Source organism: Ornithodoros turicata, chromosome 2, assembly GCF_037126465.1.
Source record: "Ornithodoros turicata isolate Travis chromosome 2, ASM3712646v1, whole genome shotgun sequence".
NCBI classification, from domain to species: domain Eukaryota; kingdom Metazoa; phylum Arthropoda; class Arachnida; order Ixodida; family Argasidae; genus Ornithodoros; species Ornithodoros turicata.
Window position 1 is genome coordinate 8,602,082 of NC_088202.1, and position 19,967 is coordinate 8,622,048.

At 46.5% G+C, this 19,967-nt stretch overlaps 1 protein-coding gene and 1 long non-coding RNA gene across 2 annotated transcripts; both read left to right on the top strand.

Annotated features, from left to right (window-relative positions):
- The first annotated feature begins 778 nt into the window (after nucleotides 1-778).
- On the top strand, nucleotides 779-14,394 carry LOC135385170 (uncharacterized). Its single transcript, XR_010420334.1, has 5 exons — nucleotides 779-1,189; nucleotides 1,730-1,825; nucleotides 2,660-2,791; nucleotides 4,658-9,207; nucleotides 13,717-14,394. It is a non-coding gene; the product is annotated as an uncharacterized LOC135385170 (long non-coding RNA).
- Nucleotides 9,971-13,690, top strand: LOC135386399 (uncharacterized). The gene is made up of 4 exons (XM_064616315.1): nucleotides 9,971-9,986; nucleotides 11,230-11,563; nucleotides 11,615-11,817; nucleotides 11,966-13,690. Exons 1-4 carry the CDS (start codon nucleotides 9,971-9,973, stop codon nucleotides 12,223-12,225), a joined length of 813 nt encoding a protein of 270 aa, XP_064472385.1. The 3' UTR covers nucleotides 12,226-13,690.
- Nucleotides 14,395-19,967: the final 5,573 nt, after the last annotated feature.

A 19,967-nucleotide genomic window follows, 5' to 3' on the forward strand; every position in this document is an offset into this window, starting at 1 on the left:
CAGCACTGTACAAATCCTTGCTACGCTGTCGCAACACTCTGCATGCTACAACTCGGTAGAGTCCTGCGTATCTTCTGTTAGGGAGGAACCCAAGAATGAAGTTGGATGCCGTTAAATCGTCGTTCGAAGTAAGCGTTGCTGAAGCCCAGTTCAAACAATCAAGGACACGAAGCCGTCGCGAAAGCATTTTTGCAGACGGACATAATGTGTTAGTTCGGAATTTCAGAAGGGGTCCAAGGTGGTTGCCTGCAGTGATAATTGCACACTCAGGTCCTCTTTCTTACAGAGTGCAAGCTCACACTGAGAGGGGAAAGTTTGTTTGGCGGCGCCACAGCAGTGACCACCTGCTTCCCCGTTCCTACAATGTGCGAGATCTTCCGGACTACAATTAAGTTGTACTGTCCTCAAGTGAAATGCAGCAGTGCCAAGTACTACCATGGCCGACAACAGAGCAACCACCGCCCAGCCTGACTTTCAAGCTGAAGCGAGCACCGACCAGCCACGGTCGGACCTCGGGCGACGTTATCCGCTTCGTCACCATCCTGACAGATACCAGGCTTGTTCAAGTAAATATCGTTAAGTATAGCGGGGAGGAAATGTATATGGCGGGCTAGAAGGCCCGCCATAAAATGTATGAGCGCGATACCCCGAATAACACTTTATAAGGAAGATAATGCAGCGGATGTTACATCTCTTGCCCACGTGCTATCAAAGCACGTTTTTGTAACCTGAACAGCCTTCTGATTCGCAGTTAACCGCCAGTGCGGAACCCTTCATAACGCACAGTTATGTTGCACCAATAAACAGCTCGTTCGTGCAGAATAAACAGTTCGTTCCAAGCTTTTGGTTGTCCATACGTGAAACGGGCTGCGCCTGAGATGGAAGAAGAAGAATTATTTTAACAGCTCGGAAGAAGAAGAGTCCTCGTTCAGCCGCAACTTCTACTTGCGAGTGCCTTCCTTATCTATAGGATGTCGTGCTCTAGCCGGCTGACTCGCCGCTAGCTCTTTACCACACACACTACAACACCATTTCCTGCCCTGGCCAAACGCCCTTTGTGGCTGGCGGCCACTGCCACCCTGGCTGAAGAAGAAGAAGAGAAGTCGGTAACGGCCACTGCCCCGAGGCAGAAGAAGAGATCATCGAACGACGAACCGTGCCGTTGTGAAGGAACCAGTTAGTTGGAATCGTGAGTAGAAATGTCATAATGCTCAGCTTTTCTTTGCCTGACAAGGCAAAGAATCTTCTATGTTCTGTCTATTCTGCTATCATAGACATATCCTCATAGAAAATCTTAGAAAATCTTCTATGTTCTGTCTATTTGCTTGTCTAAGTCTTCACTCGCTGCGTGTGAGAACGGCTGGAAACTTCGGATTTTGGGTGTGTTAAACGTAAAATGCAAGAGTGTTGGTGCTTTCCTGGAGCAGCATGATGCAGTATGCCACAGTTAAGTGCAAAATCAGTGGGGCAGTGTTTTAGAACTAGCCCCAGTTGTTGACTCAGATATACTATAGCAATGGGACTAATTTCCGCCATCTTTAGTCAGGCACAGTTTGATGCCCGCACCGCCTCGTTTAAAAACGAGTTGTCCCGATACGATAGTAAACTCTATTGTGGAAAGCAGGATATTGGGAATTGGAATATTGGTACCCCACCAGTACTATTTTGACACTCTGAATCTGTCGTATTAGCTGGAGAAGTTGTTAAATGTACTTTACATATTCCGTAGCCACCGGCGACTCAACTTGTGCGAGCGCTCCCACGGAGGTTACAGAAACGTCCACAGACCATGATCCAGCGACACTATGCTCCGGCCAAGGCAAAGGTAAGTCTACGTCCAGAATGTCGTTGAGCAGATGGGCCCTTATTTGTTGTGTTTCACATATGATTGACGTATGCTCTCTTACAATTGTTTTATCCCTTGGTACAACATTGTAGCAAGCGATTGCTATGTCCTAAGACCGCTATTTACAAGTTCGTCTCTTAAGCCTGGTCCGCGCTATTCCACTTCTGTGCGTCCGTCTGCGAACCGACGCTGGCCCCTTCGAAAGGACGCATTGGTTCGCAGGGTTCAATTTTTGGACGGAGCGACGCGAGAAATGCTGGTCGTTGCCCCCGTAACCGTGCGTCTGGGCGGTCTTCTTTTACTTCACTTCATTTCGCGTATGTGGCTGGAAGCCGTTTCTCGTAATGCAGCGTCCCAAATGTTCGGACGTAAATACACTGCGACGGTACGTCTCCGCGCATGAGAGCAAGAACATGTTGCAGAATGCACGTGCGTTTGTCCAATGAGAAAGCAGCAATAAGGGATATTCGCAGACGACCCACGACGCTATAGTGAAAAAGATGAAGCAACGTGGTCCTGACGAGTGTAAAGGCCAGTTCCCATATAGCACAGTGCTACATAGTGTAACGTTCCTTCTCGAAGGAACCCAATAGTCCAAAAAACTGTGTCCTCTTCTTTCTTCCTCGTGACCCCACCCTCTCGTCCTCCTCGTTGGCACCTTACACATAGCACTAGAAAATTGCGCTATATTTTCCTCCTCGCATTGCTACGAACCGCTATAAAACCGCTCTTGTCGAAGTAGAGCCCCGGTCAACTTTTCTAGCGCTATATTGAGCGGTGAGTCTGCGTTAACCAAGCGTGAGCTTCTTTCAGCCGTGACGTCGCGGAAGCTGGCGTTTGTTTTGCTTCCGATGACTCGAAGAGAAGGGAATGCGACGACGACGACGACGGTGAAACAGCACGGTCCTTTAAAAATGGTCTTGCCGCAGTTCATTTGATCGTTCGGTGTGTATTAAATAAACTTGATGAATTGCATTCTTTTTTCGATGAATTGAATTTCTCTTTCACCTCAATAATGGTCACTGAAACGTGTCAAAGAATCTTGGAAAATTTTGTACTTCCTTGTTATCGGCACTTCTATCTGTCCCTATCAGTTAAGAGAAGAAGGGGCGTGTCCCTTCAAAGTGCTGATGAGATTAGAAGCAAGATGATAATTGAATATTTTATTATTACAGTAGACTATGAAGTTATCTGTGCCCAATGTGGCAAATATGTTTGGAAAGTCGTACCGTCCGCAATATTAACACGTACTTCTGCTAGTCATGTAATTCGAGAAGGTTTTCGCCTATGTATCTGAAAACGATCATGATCATGAGTGGTGATTTCAACGTTGATCTGTTAGAAGAATCAAGCGATGCACGTCTATTAAGCAAGTTTTTTTTTTTAGGGATTCCAGAATTGTATTTCTAATGTTACACGTATATAACTGCCTCCCCTGCAGCACTGCCCATGCCCATGACTGCCTGTGACTACTTGCCCATTATCAACTGCACGATAGCATGTGATATAGGTTATCACTTAAGTGCGCGCCCTAACAGGTATTGACTGATCAGTTGTGTACAGTCAACAACGCCCTGAGTCAGCATATGAGGCATGTACGAGTATTACCTTAATTAAACAAACGTATCGTGAATATTTTCCTTGTCGTTCCGTATGCATTCCTAAGAGAGCACGGAAGCAATGACTTACTCAGAGATTAATACGAGGTGATTTGAAAAAAGAACCTTTTATGCAAAAATTCCTTAAATGTAGGGACGAAGATCATTTCGTAACCAGTTGACCGCAGCACTGACTCGCTCCAAGGAAGCATGCTATGACATGATTTTCAACGAGACTTGCATGAATAGGCCGGATGTGTTATGGCAGGGGCGGGGCAATGTAATTGGCAGCAATATAGAAAGCCCTCCTCCGCAAGGAATTGAAAGAGATGGGAAAATTATATTGGAAGAAGCAAACTGCTTCAACGATTTGCACCACTGAGTGATTCTAGTTCCCTACGCAGTCATATGGTGATGACTTTGCATATCTTGTTTCAACAGATTCGAGTGGAGTGCCTTTCGTAATAGTAAGAGCCAGGATATTGGCGGCTTGCAAATCAAACCGATTAAACATGCAATTAGAACATCTGTGTCTCCTAGAGGGCGCATTCCCACGTCAGATGCAGAAGACCAAAGTAATATCAATATAAAAGGGTGGTGACAAAAATTCATTAACTATAGACCTATATCGGCATTACCCGTGTTTTCCCGCCATACGAGGAAAGTTTGTATAAAAGTTTCTATTCTGATGGTTAAAAAAAATCAAATGCATTGGTAAAGTCTACACCTTGTGTTAATAATTTATTTTCAATATTACGAACTGCTATTTCTTTTTCAGTCAATAAGGCTAGTTCTCTGCACTGTGTGACTCTATAAGTAAATTTGCTGAGAAAAAAAAAAAAAAAACTTCTGCTAACTACTGTTTCATTTGGGATCATTAGTGAACTATCATCGTGAATTGATAAATGAGATAGTGAACGTAGCCGTTTGTGTATTTTCCTGTGCGTTTTCCGTTGACAGCTATCACGGTCAGAGTGGGAATCCAGACAATTGTCATGCTGGTGCTTGAAACTTTTGGCTTCGGGCCTCCAGTTCGCTACAATGTAGAAGTTGCAATGCAACTCATTCGACCCATATCTGCAAACCATTACGCGCAATTTAAAATTATCCTTGTGTTTTCTTAGCAGTTCGATGATTGCTACTGCATTACACATCGTTCCATCAGCAGGCAGACCGCTAACGCTTACGCTCACGCTTTTGACGGTTTTCGCAGGGCGTCCGACGCCGAACGAAGAGTGCTGCTTTTTCACAGCACATTTGCTCCACGGAGGTGGATCTTGTCATGGGCTTCATCCTGCGCCTACCAGATAAGTGATAACACGGCGTTCTGTATTATAGCATTGTATGTGGTACTTCAACCCAAGGCAATTTAGGTTCACTGGCACACATTTTTGTTCCAACTTTGGGTGGAATATGAAGATACCGATGTTAGACATTATGGCAAAACAGTCCAGAACAGTTCCGCCGGACGACGATTTCAGTCACGCTTAAGGGTAGCACGTTGAGCACGTTTGGTGTAACGTACCCATAAAGGCGGACTAAAGAACAGCTCAGCACACTCCGCGAAAACTCTTCTCTGCTGCGCGTTGTTGGTGCAACCTCGGGTTAGCCACTCATTGCTGACAAGGCAGTTTGTTACGAGTCTAGAATTTGGTGTGCTAACCAGGCAACCAATTCGTCCAGTGACACTTGAGCAGATAAGGGAAATTCAGACCGGACTTCCGGCGGATCGCACCGTACGGGTTGAACCCAGAGGGTGGAGACGACAGAAGCGCTTCAAGAGCGTGAGCGAGCTCTGTGATGTTTGTCACCTGTACCTTCTCTGCCTTTCATGCATGAAACCCATATAAGCTGTCACGATCTTCTTCGCTACCTAGCAGTTCTGTATAGTACTGGTAGTCCATCCTCCTCATTTTCCTCTGACTCTGCCTCTATGGCTAGGCGACACAATTTAGATCGCCATGATCGACCAGCCATGGCAGTCCGACCATGGCATTCGGGTTCCGGCCGTACTCTCAATTATATTTGCGTTGCTGTTTTGCCCTACGGTTTGCATACTTCAAACGCTTACACAGAGTGCTCGAGCTTGCACATTCACGTGCAGCTCCATAGCGGGTTGGGCACTTAATATTCTGTATTCTTAGTTCCTCGTGTAGGACCTTCCCTAGAAACGTCAACTCTCTTTTTCTTCTTTTGCGCACATTCTTCGTTTTCCCCTTCGAGTACACCAGTCCCATTTTTATCTTGTGACGAAACCACGGGGCCACCATGCTACGGGGCTATAAGTGTTACTTCAAACGATATGTCAGTAAGGCCTTATTGGTACTGCGCGGATTGCAACGACAAAATGCGTCATTCGAGTGTATGCTCGAAATCCTAAGGAATGGCTTACATTTTATTAGTATAAACGCGCACGCTCTTCGCGTGTTCTGCAAGGCCCTTGCTCGGCAGGGCTATCGAACGAAATGTGTTTTCTTTTTTCAAGTTTGGATGTTTTTTCAAGCACATTACGACAACTATACAGTAAAGGACAATATTCCAAATTAAATGTTAGCAACATTATATCAACCACTTCAAACACAGTTCGCTGTTTTGCTTGGTCCTTCTTTCAACAGTCCCTGTGCCATGTATTACTAGGGAGCCTGGTCCTTAAGATTGGCTTGACCTGTCTAAAGTGAATTGAAAGTGGCCCTAAAGTGGCTTTACCTGTCACACAAACTTAAGCGCATTTCAGGCGTATTCTCCTTCGTCTGGCACGCGAGTGCAACCACAAGGGTTAGAGAGGCCTTAGGGGACGTGTGTGGGTCTCATAAGTTACTGCAAGCAGGGGTCTCAAGTGACGAATGGATACGCCGTAGTGACGAAATGTTTCATCTGCCAATGAAGGTAACTTCAGGGATTGTTTCACTGCAAACCGAATTTTTATCTCAAGTAGCATTGTGCAACGTACAGTACAAGAGATTAACTTCATATCAGATGGAATCAGATACAATACAAGAAATCAGATTGATATTCGATGGAATCACATAATGGCGCGATTTAACCGTTCCAGCACTGCTATGGCTTCTGTTGCGCAATCCAACAGCAATAACTAACACCAACACCTTACTTTCCCATATACGGTTCATTTTAGAAAAATGCAGAACACATTTAGTGGATTTTAGATGAACAGCAGGGCAGCTGTGTTGCGCTAAAAGAAACATAATGCCACCAGAGAAGACTACACAACAGAGTATTTCGGGTCATACGACTTCATACTTTAGCTTAGTTTCTTCGATCACAAGCAATGTATCTGGCGCTTTACCTTGGTTTTCAGTGTTTGAAAGTTGACCACCCTGATCAGAGATGCTGTTGTCCATTTTCTCTGAAATGCAACACTCCGCTCGTGTCGGACGCCACCGTTTGACATGGCGCTCGGCTGAGCGCAATCCAATACCAGTAACTAACACCTACCCTTTACTTTCCCATATACGGTTCATTTTAGAAAAATGCAGAACACATTTAGTGGATTTTAGATGAACCGCAGGGCAGCTCTGTTGCGCTAAAAGAAACATAATGCCACCAGAGAAGACTACACAACAGAGTATTTCGGGTCATACGACTTCATACTTTAGCTTAGTTTCTTCGATCACAAGCAATGTATCTGGCGCTTTACCTTGGTTTTCAGTGTTTGAAAGTTGACCACCCTGATCAGAGATGCTGTTGTCCATTTTCTCTGAAATGCAACACTCCGCTCGTGTCGGACGCCACCGTTTGACATGGCGCTCGGCTGAGCGCAATCCAATACCAGTAACTAACACCTACCCTTTACTTTTCCATATACGGTTCATTTTAGAAAAATGCAGAACACATTTAGTGGATTTTAGATGAACCGCAATGCAGCTCTGTTGCGCTAAAAGAAACATAATGCCACCAGAGAAGACTACACAACAGAGTATTTCGGGTCATACGACTTCATACTTTAGCTTAGTTTCTTCGATCACAAGCAATGTATCTGGCGCTTTACCTTGGTTTTCAGTGTTTGAAAGTTGACCACCCTGATCAGAGATGCTGTTGTCCATTTTCTCTGAAATGCAACACTCCGCTCGTGTCGGACGCCACCGTTTGACATGGCGCTCGGCTGAGCGCAAACCAATACCAGTAACTAACACCTACCCTTTACTTTCCCATATACGGTTCATTTTAGAAAAATGCAGAACACATTTAGTGGACTTTAGATGAACCGCAGGGCAGCTCTGTTGCGCTAAAAGAAACATATTGCACCAGAGAAGACTACACAACAGAGTATTTCGGGTCATAGGACTTCATACTTTAGCTTAGTTTCTTCGATCACAAGCAATGTATCTGGCGCTTTACCTTGGTTTTCAGTGTTTGAAAGTTGACCACCCTGATCAGAGATGCTGTTGTCCATTTTCTCTGAAATGCAACACTCCGCTCGTGTCGGACGCCACCGTTTGACATGGCGCTCGGCTGAGCGCAATCCAATACCAGTAAATAACACCTACCCTTTACTTTCCCATATACGGTTCATTTTAGAAAAATGCAGAACACATTTAGTGGATTTTAGATGAACCGCAGGGCAGCTCTGTTGCGCTAAAAGAAACATAATGCCACCAGAGAAGACTACACAACAGAGTATTTCGGGTCATACGACTTCATACTTTAGCTTAGTTTCTTCGATCACAAGAAATGTATCTGGCGCTTTACCTTGGTTTTCAGTGTTTGAAAGTTGACCACCCTGATCAGAGATGCTGTTGTCTATTTTCTCTGAAATGCAACACTCCGCTCGTGTCGGACGCCACCGTTTGACATGGCGCTCGGCTGACCGCAATCCAATACCAGTAACTAACACCTACCCTTTACTTTCCCATATACGGTTCATTTGACCGGCGTACTCGCTGCCCTCCATTGCATTCCATCTGGTTCGTTAGAATATTTGTTGATCTCTTGATGCTTTAGAAAGAAATGTCCACGCATGGCCCTAGGAGAGGCCCTTCGATGGTGTACTAGTGGAATGGAAGCGCAAGAGCGTCACAGTTTTGTTCCTGGAGGAGTTATTTTCGCTGTTTTGGCTTCATGGCAGAATGCACTGGTGTGCTATTCTTGTTGTACTTGGCCAGAACAATGGGTTCTCCAGAAAATATTCATGTAGGGCATGAAAGTTGAATTTGTCTTGTACGCTTTGCAACTTTGTGCGCAACTGTGCGCATTTTGTCTCAAGTATTAACAAGCTCAGTGTGGCTTGCAAAGAGTCTGTTGCCAGCGTTGCCCAGGGAATACATGATTGATTCGATGGACGGGAAGGGATAAATCATGTATTCCCTGGGCAACGCTACTGTGTTTTCAACGCTTGATTATAGCACAAGGTTCTTGCAGATCCAAGTTGCCCCGGAGAATGTCCCGAAGACAGCCTTTACCTGTCATAGGGGTCTGTTTGAGGTCGTACGGATGCCTTTCGGTCTGTCTAACTCACCAGCCAGCTTCCAGCGGTTGATGGACACTGTATTAGGAAATGCGAAGTACAATTTCGCGATGGCGTACATGGATGATGTCGTAGCGTTTTCCAGAAATTTTCAGGAACACTTGGAACACCTCTCAATCGTCCTTGCAAGGAGCAGGTGGGGCTAACCATTAACCCCGGCAAGGTACAGCTGGCATCGCCTAGGATCAGCCTTTTCGGCTTCGTGGGGGACGGAGGAACCATCAGTACTAGCGATGACAAGCTAAAGGCTATCATGGAGTTTCCGGTTCCCGGTAACGTAGGTATGGTTCGTTTTTAGCAGCAATTCATTCCTAATTATGCTCAGTTAGCGCAGACGCTTAACCAGTTGTTGCGCAAAGACACACGCTGGCATTGGGGAGAACAGCAGGAACAATCCTTCCGAGCTCTATCTCATGCAATCGCTAATACGGCCAGGCTATATTTGCCCGACCTAAATAAATCGTTTGTTGTGCAAACAGATGCTAGCGATTATGGTGTTGGCGCAGTTCTCTTGCAGGAGCATGACGCTATTCTCTGTCCAGTGGCTTTTGCAAGTCGCACGCTGAATCCGGCAGAACGGAACTATTCCGTCACCATAAAACCATAATCTCTCTCTCTCTCTATTCCGTCACGGAAAAGGAGTGCCTGGCGATCATCTTCGCTCTCAGCCTGGATGGCAGCACTTTCACCGTCCAGACTGACTACCAGGCACTCTCATGGCTGCTGGACAACCCAGCTGGACGTCTCGCCATGTGGGCCCTGAAGCTACGAGGCGCAAGGTGGTAGTGGACGCACTATCCCGTGCGCCTCTACCGGAGGGGGGGGGGGAGGAAGGTACCGAGGTGCCTTCTCAACTCCTGGCAGCAGCACAAGTGGCACGGGACGGATCCTCGTCCTGGGGCACAGTCGTGAGCAGAGAGCAGCTCCTAGACGCTCAGAGAGCGGACGGCCTTTGTCAGCGGGTGTCTCAATGGTTAGCTGAGCAGGTATCGACAGACACCGGAACGTCTGACGGACGGCACGACTCTTATCTGCTGGGCGAGGATGGCATCCTGTTCAGGTACATACCCCAGGTGGATGACGACGACGTTACATCTCCATTCAGAGTCGTGCTGAAGCAGTTGCTTTCATGACTCGGCCTTGGCAGGTCACAGCAGTGGCAGGAAAACTTATGAAAAGTTATGTCGTGTTGCGACATGGCCAGGAATGAGGCAGGACGTAACTAAGTATGTTCGTACTTGTCCGATATGGCAGAGAGCAAAACCTCGTGGTGGTTTACCCCCTGGGCGCTTACAGCCGGTTCAGAGCAATAGGTCCTGGCAGATAGTTGCTTGTGATGTGATGGGACCTTTTCCTCGTAGTCCTAGAGGTAACCACTACTTGTTTGCGGTTATTGATCATTTCACAAAGTGGGTTGAGCTGTTCTCAGGACGCTGACTTCCCAAAGAGTATGGGAACGACTACTCGACAGATTTTGCCGGTTCGGGTTTCCCGCTCAGCTGATCACTGACAACGCAACCTACTTTACAAGTAAGGCGTTCTCAGATTCTTGCGCTGTCTTAGGCATTCAGCACAAGACGACTTCCCCGTATCACCCTCAGGCTAATTATTACCTCGGAACAGGCGTCTCGGAACCGGACCCGTATTGTTCTGCTCAGAGGAGACCGCCGTTCAATTCTGCGACGTCTAGTGACACCCCTGGCTTCCCGCCAACGAACAACCGACATTCTTCCCCCCTCTATGTTGAACAGAGTTGATCCCATGCTCGCTTTCCGCATGCCACGAAACACATCTCGTCAGGATGCTGCATTAATCCACCGCATGCGCCTCGATGTGGCCTTTACAGCTCAGTGGCGTTACCGCTTGAGACAAATTGATTCTCCCACCTGTTGCCACTGTGGTGCTCTTGAGGATCTGGAGCACATTCTTCTTCATTGCCCTCACTACGAACCTTCCCGAATCACACTCTCCGAGTCTCTTCGTCAGCTGGACTCTCGCCCTTTCTCCCTACCGAAATTGCTTGGTCCCTGGCCCAATCCAGCCCAGCAACGCTCTGCGCTCAAAGCTCTTCTGACATTTCTGGACACCATCGGACTTCGATCGTTATTGTAAAGGGGCTCGTTATTTTATTCCCCCCCTTCCACCAAGCACTGGGGTAGAGTATCGCCTGTTGCGATGAAACTCCCCACTCTCCAAGGCCGAAAATAAAGTTGTTGTTGTTGATATTACCGAACGTGTTAATCGGAACGTCGGTTGCTTTTAATAGTCAGCACCACCGTGATTGGGATCTTCGCCTGATTGAGCTGGCGTTCGCTACACGGACGACAGATCTACAGGCTTCACCCCGGCGATCCTGAACTTGGGACGAGGGGCTCCTTTACTGGAAAAGAATGCCCTGGGCCTCCGGGATGGTACCCAGCCTCTTTATTCAAGGTACGCTGAGTACCTCCAGAGCCGACTGGACGTCGCAGCTCGAACGGCTCGGGAGAACTTCGGGGACGTCGTAAGGTTGGACCAGGCTCGCCAGTACAGCCGTGCACGACGGAATCTTACCTACAGCGTCGGTGACCTTGTCCTTCGACGGACTCACCCGCTTAGTGATGCGTGGCGCGGCTTTGCAGCTTCGCTCACAGATAGGTGGGACGGCCCATTTGAGGTAAGTGCGTGCTCCTCCGGCCTCACTTACAGGCTTCGTCGCTGCGACACCGGCGAGGAAACTGTGCCACTACACATCTCGGATCTGAAAGCCTTCGACACCCCGACGGAGGGGAGGCCGATCATCAGCCGTCTCCTCCCAGGACCTGGACCAGGATTCCGCTTCCGGAGCAGCTTCCAGTTGCTACAGTTTGCGTCCCCGCAGGACGCGCACGTAGCTTCCACTATCCTAGTCGGTAAATCCTAGTGCTGTTGTGTAGTTGGTCTTTCTTAGTGCGATTTCTCTTTCGCAGTCTTCACCTATAACCTTCTGGGGGAGAGCCTTTTCATGCTCTCGCGGTTCGAAATTGCCTTCTCACCGTGATCCCCTATTCTTTCCCGCAGCTGCCATGCCTCCCCCAACGCCTGGACGCTCTCCAGGAGCTAGTTTGTCTACCGCCCGGCCTCCGGTTCCTAGCCGATCTGAACCACTAACTCACCGGTCAGTGGCTACATGGACCGTCGTAGCGGGAGAGAGACCTGTATCGTGGGCCTCCCGCTCTCGCTGGACCTCTCAACCCCGCCTGCTTCGCACCGACCACCCGGCGAAAGTGCCTATTGCTGACAGACCGACACCTCAAAGATCCCCCGATTCCGCTGACTGAGGAGGAAAGACTTCTATGTCTTCTGTGTCAAGTCCCCGAGCTGCACCGTCGAACGCATCGACAAGGACCACTTCACCATGCTAAACAACAGTCCAACAGCGGGGACGTAGCCTCAGCGCTAGAGACATTGAGGAGGCATAGGCCCGACATCTTAAGGCCTTCCTCCCCACCGAATCCTGGAGACGACGTAGCCCTTGAATTCGACGACGACGACGACCTCTAGACGAAACATTGTAGTTGTTTTCGGTTGTGAAGCTGTGTGCGATGTTTGCAGTGAGGGAAGTGTGGGGAGAGGTGGACGACGAAGAGGTGGAGTACTGGTAGTAAAAAGGAGGACGACGAAGGGGTTCTAGGACAGTGTGGACGTGGAAGCGGACTGTAACGGACCTTAAGATGTAAGATGTGAATAGTGTGTTGCCACTCTCGGGGGCAAAGCCCATCCATTCGATCCCAGTGGAAGGCGAAGCACAAATGCAAACACAAGATGTACCAGCAAATGGCAGTTTAGATACATGTCATTCCCTAACTCGCCAAATTTTTCGTACTCGTGCAGCATGTGAAAGGCCGTAATCTCCTCTCTCTCGTTCTAGATAGCAAAATAATGAATACGTTAAAAATATGCGTGCTTATTGTCATATATACAGAGTATGTGACGTAGGACTGACTGAATTTTATTAAATCCGCGACTGACTTTTTTTCCGTCGTTGAATATATATGATCTTTATAGATCACAACCCTGAGGGGCATACCCCGCAAGAACCGAAACCACAGAGGCTTTTTGCGCTCTAATAAGAAAACGTGCGAAAGCACTGTGGGGGTTTTGCGGTCAATGTCTCGTCTCCCTGTCTCTGTGTCGCCCTTTCTCAACTGACATCAGGTTATTCCTGAAATCATGGAACAGCCCGCTTTGTCTGAACAGTGAGGAAAATATCGATGCCGTTTCTCAGTGTACATTATAAAATATGCTGTAATTGATTTTGTTTCCGCCGTTATCTCGTTTGATCTGCCCAAGACCTCACAACACAGTTCGCATTTAACAAAAGAGAGAGAGAGAGAGAGAGGGAGATTATGGGTTTAATGGCACAAAGGCAACAAAGGCCATAGAGCGCCAAAACTAGGGTAAAAATGAAAATGGAAAAATGAAATCAAAGATAAGAAAAACAACGAGGAAGCTAGGAAGCGTGATGTCAATGTTGTCAAACTAAGTAATAGGAAAAAGCGGCCGCGGAACTCGCGCAACGCTCGAAGATCGTGCATGTTCGCTCATTTTTAGGGCACAGAAAAGTGCTACTGTTTCAATCTAGTTTCAGGCCTGTGGCTTGAACACCCTTTGTTCCCTACCGATGCGGAACTCATCAAATAGTCCGTCCTGAGGCCTCGCGCAAGGGCATGATTGCAATACAGGTCGTGATTTTCAATTGGAAGCGCTGCGGATTACACTCTCCTTATAAACAGACTTGTGTGATTTTAAAGGTGATTTCGGTATTTCAGTCAGTGCCAGGATTGCACGGCACACCATCCTCAAGTTGACTTTACCGGCGTACACCCTGCCCTTCATGGAAGCTAAGCATTTCACCTGGAATATTTTTTGGCCCTCAGTGTTAGAAAGACGTGTCAACATTTAGGTATTCAAGGAGAGCTGCCATGATGGTGTACAATTGGAATGGAAACTCAAGTGCGTCAGTTCAATGTGCGTTCAAGTCCGTCAAAGCAATGTGTTACACACAAAATGTCGTCCTCTTCGAAAGTGATGAAGTCACGCATGAAAGGCGAACCTGTCTTCTACGGTTCTTTTAGTGCAGCTGTAGTGTGCCTCAGATTTTTTTTGCTTTTTTTTCTACGACGAAAGAAGTAACAACTGCTCAGTGTGCCTTCCGAAGCGGCTTCATCGTGGTCCCTCAGGATGCAACATATCGGGCTGTTGGTTCAGTTGTGCCGATGTAGATTCTAGCGTTCATGTTCCCTAGTTCAATCTGAGGGTCATGCCTTTCTTCTTTTTTACGAAGAGCGTTTCGAGACTAATGCAAGGCAAAGGTGTCACAACCTGACTAGTCTATAAACTATAAGATTTGCCGTAAATATACAGAGGTGTTGTTTTCGTGATTGTTAAAAGTGATAGTCCTTGTTGTAGGATGTCACTTATATCGACAATAAACAATCTACAATCTTCCCGGGACGTAAGAGCTGTGAACGATAGCTTCACCTAGCTTCCATAATCTACCTCAAAAGAAGCATCTCGCGATGCAGGAACCAGGAACCAATTCGATGGAGATAATCACGCAACTCGGAAGGCAACTAAACGTGGAGGTCTCTAAGGCTAAAAAGCTACACTGACCGATTTGATGATATATGAACCCTCCAGGTTAGGAAAGATTACAATACGTTATGACGAAGATCCCTATGTAATTGCTTGTTGTTTCAACCGTTATTTTCAGAGTGTATTTACTTAAGAAGGTTTGGAGAGTTGCCCAATACACACCACGTCAATGGCCCCAATCACGAATCCTCAGTTTTCTACACGAAGAAAAGCTGTGGATGAGACGTGAGACAAGTGACGTTCTGAGGCAGGAACACATAGAAAGAACAAATACATACAAGGCCTCAAGTGCCTAACAAATTAATGATGAAAGATGGAAGTCACTAAAAAGGTTAGCCAGCCGAACCCATATCTTCTGGATTACCTAGTCTAGTATGATTCTGAGTGTGCCTGTGCGTCGCTTTTGAGATAACGTATCTCGGACAGAAGCAAATCCAACCGCGGACTGCTTACACATGCAACTCTCTTGGATTTCTTTAACCACTTGTTGTTTAAACGCAGCCTTGATCTCTGTGTTCTGGAAATTTAGGCAGCATCCAGAGTCCCTGCAATGTCTTGCCAAGTTTCTCGAGGGCATCAAAAGTCTGTCCTTGGCTGCCTGTGTTTCACTATGGCTCTCAGATACAAACCACATTTCAACACAGTAGGAAACACAGATTTGTAAATAGCATCTGTTGATTGCACTGTACATACCTCCTATATAAAGGATTATAGTGTATACTACATCTTGTGCAATAATGTCAGGAACACAAGAAAGCTAGATTTGAAACTACTCTTACGTCGTAGTATAGTACTATTTGTGTGAAGCTACGCAATTCCTGTCCTGAAAATAGTTTAAACCATATGTTTCATCTCTCAGCGTGATGATCCCCTGAAAAGTAATTCTCACAAACACAAAACACACCGCAACAGTAACAGATAGGCAAATGAGCTGTGACGAGCTCCACATTGGGACAAAGTCAACAAGTAACTCACCAAAAGTCCATGAGTGCCTGAAATATAACATTCCTGACTGGTAGCAGGACGGTCCACGTTCAATTCCTGGTGCTAGCAATGACTGGCTTTTTCGTGAATTATTTGTTGAAGTTTCCATGTGCTTGAGAACATGAACCATTCATCAACCACTGTATCCTCTTGAGGTGATGTGGGTTTGTCATCCCAAAGGCATCCCTTTCTTGCATGTGTCTTTACGTTTGCCCACCACTGCAGAAAATAAAAGAAAAATGATTTAATGACATGAAATGGAAAGTAATGTTTACTTTATAATGATTGTGCACAACAGAAAGAAGACTTTCGCACAGAAGGCTGTACTTCTTCAGGTCTAACATCAAGTTACAAAATTCCAGAATATATAAGACATGTTGTAAGGTAGAGAGCAAGTAGAGCGAGGGTTGGTACAAATATACAAATAAAAATACAAACATAGTATAATAAAATAAAAGAGGGTATGACACCATCAGTTTAAAACAGACAAGGGATGAGTTGTGTAGTACAATACATGAATGACCACGGTGGCCATATAAGTATTTGGCACAAAAGGCATTCACGGGCGAAACATTCAGGGAAACAGTGCTACAGTGTCTTGTCAACTCATCACTTGCTGGCTTGAAACTGATGGAGTTGTGCCCCCTTTTTATTTTATTATATATATATATTTGTATAATTTATGTCTGTACCAACCCTCGCTCTCTACCTTACAACATGTTTTATATATTCTGGGATTTTGTAACTGCACGTTAGACATTAACAAGAGCAGCCTTGTGGACGAAAGTCTCCTCTCATTAAATTTAGATGCTCTCGACAGTCTTCTTTCTGTTGTGAATCTCTATCGCAGGATACCTGCACATTGCTGTTCTATGTACTGTGACTTTGCAGCAGGATTATGGAGTTTGGATAAAAAGACTACACAGCACTGCTCAGGTATTTTTGCCTGCCGAACAGCATGTATGTATGCACACAGTATTTGTGCAGTGGACCCACTAAAAATGTAAAGAATGTGACATTGCCAACAGTAATGCACCAAGTTCAACACAAGTATTTTAGAATCTAGGTATTTTAGCTTACATGCCAATCCAGTACCACTATCCAGTTCGAAGTTGTTTCCCCCCCCCCCCCAATAAACAGTTCCCATTTTTCTTAGCTCTTAGAACAGAGACAGTGAATTAATAAGAGTAGACAATGTTAATTAACATGAATCCTGGACTATTCTTCAATCAAACATTCACAGATAGTAAAGGCACCTTCCTCAGTGGACGTTGATGACAGCGAAAATTCTAAAACGTTATCAGAGACGACATAAGCTTCTGCCTATCAGAAGGGATTGTATGTCCAACAGTAATCCAGCTAACAGTAACAAAAATGTACAAAAGACAAATTAACTGAACTAATGTAACATACCTTCTATATCAGACAGTGAAGCTTGTAACACCCCATCCACAGGAACCAGTGTCCAGACAGCAAAAGTGCTTGAACTGGGAGATAGCAGCTAATCGGAATGGCGACCTTTGTTTTCCACCCTGAAAGCACAGGTTGTAACGTTGAGGACAGATTTAAGAGTGGTGTCAAGATGTCTGCATGAGAGCGCCCATGAAAAGCCCATGTGAATACTCAAATTATAACATCACATTGTCATACCTGTTGGTGGCAGCTAGACTGCAACTAACGTGACAGCAATTTCTTCATGCACCAGCAATCGAAATGCTGCAAATTTCTTCATGCAATCCAAATGCTGCTTCATTTCCGCCTTCAGCGTGCACCTGTGGTAATTCACAAGTTAGATTATGAATACTGGTGGGTTGTTCATCGTGGCTATATCAGAGTAAGTGCAGTAGGACAGCTTCACAATCGATTCATGAAGCTTGCTATTTTTATATCTGAACCTCCACTTACCTTTCTGCTCCCGTTTTTTGCCTTGATCCTCCGTGGCACGTTCAAGATTTGTGTGTCGTGCATGTCAGATTTTCATCAGACGATTTCGTGCCGAGATTCCAAATTGCCTCTGGAGTCGCGCGTAACCTATGGTAACATTCGTGGACGAAATCCTTGGAGTGGAACTTAGCAGGCACCGCTGTTAGCCAAGAGCTTCGCACGGCTTGGTCTTTTGGATTCTTATAATAGGTAACACTTGAATGCTGCGATGAATTCGTAGCACCGTCGCATTCTCGACAACTTCACCGTGGCACATCACGTATCATACCGCTCCTGCCCATAAAAGGCAAGGTCAGAACAAGGAAGCGCACTTTCCAAACGACGCTATGCCAAAAAAATATTCACATGCTTTTTTTCCCATTAGCAATAACATAACAGCTGTTCGCTTATGTACGATGCACAGAGGACGAAACGAAAGAATTCAAGCGGCCAAGCCAAGAGTCCATGCCAAGCCAAAGACAGATAAAGCGAGAGCAGTGACGTCGGTGCTCCCGTGCGCAGGGTTTGCCGACGGTCTGACGGGCGGGCGTGGGAACTACAAAAAATGTTATCTGAAAAACTACGAACAGTTGGACCAAGATATTTCGCACACATGTTTAGTGTTTTGCTAATGAACGCACAGCACGAGTATCGCCAAGGTTCGCGACCTTCTACATCCCTTATCGTCATCATAGGTACCCTATCATGAAATCATGGACAAATTAAATCTCCATTTCGAGACGGGACCGTCTGAACTGCTAGGCCGATGGCGTTTCCACAAGAGGGATCTCTAAGACCCCAGGAAAGCATTTCAGAATACGTGGATGCCTTGAGAGCTCTCACCGAGGACTGCAACTTTGGCACCTTGTACGCTGGAACATCGCAGACGGTTAGTACGTCACCGGCTCCAACGCCTTCCACGTCACGCGCAACCGAGCCAGATGCATCAACCACAACGACTACTTCTACTGTCGGAACTCCTTCAACAACGACTCTTCCACTGGAAATAATGTTACAGAATCGATTCATCCGTGGGTGACGTCCACGCACAACAGCGATTACTCTCAGAGCTCTCAGAGCTGAGTTTCAAATAGGTTTTGACATCGCAAAAGTTATGGAGTCGGCGGCCCAGCAACAGTCAAGCATGCGTAGTACTGAAGGCAGCAAGATTCTCGGCACGACGACAAAGCAACGGAATTCAAAGATAGGGACCAAACCGACTTCCCGTTGTTACCGCTGTAACGGAGACCACAATGCTCAGAACTGCCGATTTCGCAAGTCGACCTGCAGCTTCTAGAAGAAAATTTGACATACTGAAAAGGCTTGCATCAGTGAGAAGAAGCGGCAGCAGTCTGGTAAGACTACTTACTGGTCACGATCATGCTTAACGCTTGCCAGTCTCAACAACACGGACAAACAAACTGCATTGAGGCTACAGAGACTGAGGCGTGTGCAGACATCTTTTCACTACACACATCGAGACAAGAAACAAATCGTTACACCATTGAGGCGATGTTAGACAACCGTCCTCGCGTTTTTGAGGTGGACCCTGGAGCTTCATCCTCCATCATAAGCTAAGAAACATTTCACCACCTCTGGAACAATGACAGGCCTATTCTGCACATCGCAACTCTTGACCTAAGGACGTGGACTGGTACTCCACCACAGGTACGCGGCAAAGCAAGATTCCACATCAAACTACAACATAGAGAGGCTGAACTGAATCTATGTCATAGCTGGTTGCGGCGTAAGCCTTCTTGGACGGGACTGGTTGGAACCTCTGGGAACTTCAGTCACAGGGATTAATACGGTCGCCGCAACAGAGTGTCAAGCCTTGCTGGACGAGTTCAATAAGGTTTTCCAGGACAGGATCATTGGACATGAAGGAAATCCTATACCTATACTGACGTAGAGCGGAATGCTGCTCCGAAATTCCTGAAGAGCACCGTGACCCCTAGCATCAAGACATGATGTTGACAAAGAGCTTAGCAAGCTTCAGGATCAAGGAATTCTGGAACCTGTTTCTTCTTCGCTCTGAGCTACGCCTCTTGTAACTGTGCGCAAACAGGATGGCACACTTCGATTGTGTGGGGATTCCGAAGTACTGTGGACGACAGTGGACGACATGCTCGGTATCGTCCAGGGGGTAAGATATCATCCAAGCTAGATCTTCAGCAGGTCTACCAGCAGCTTCGACAGACCCACGTCAGAACTACTTACCTTGAAAACGCACAAAGGACTCCTCCGGGTCACTCGCTTACCTTTTGATGTATCCGTGGCTCCGATCGTCTTTCGAAGATACATGGACGCGCTACTCTCTGGATGGGTGGGCTCTTCAGAGCCCAGTCCGACGACATTTTCATAACGGGATCCACTAAGGAAGAGCACAGAAAACGTCTGCGTGCAGTACTCCAACGTTTGCGTAAACCGGGATTGAAACTAATTTATGTTGTCCAACTATTTACGTTGTTGTTAGACGTAGGGTACAACGGACGTTGTACATCGTCTATTGTGACGT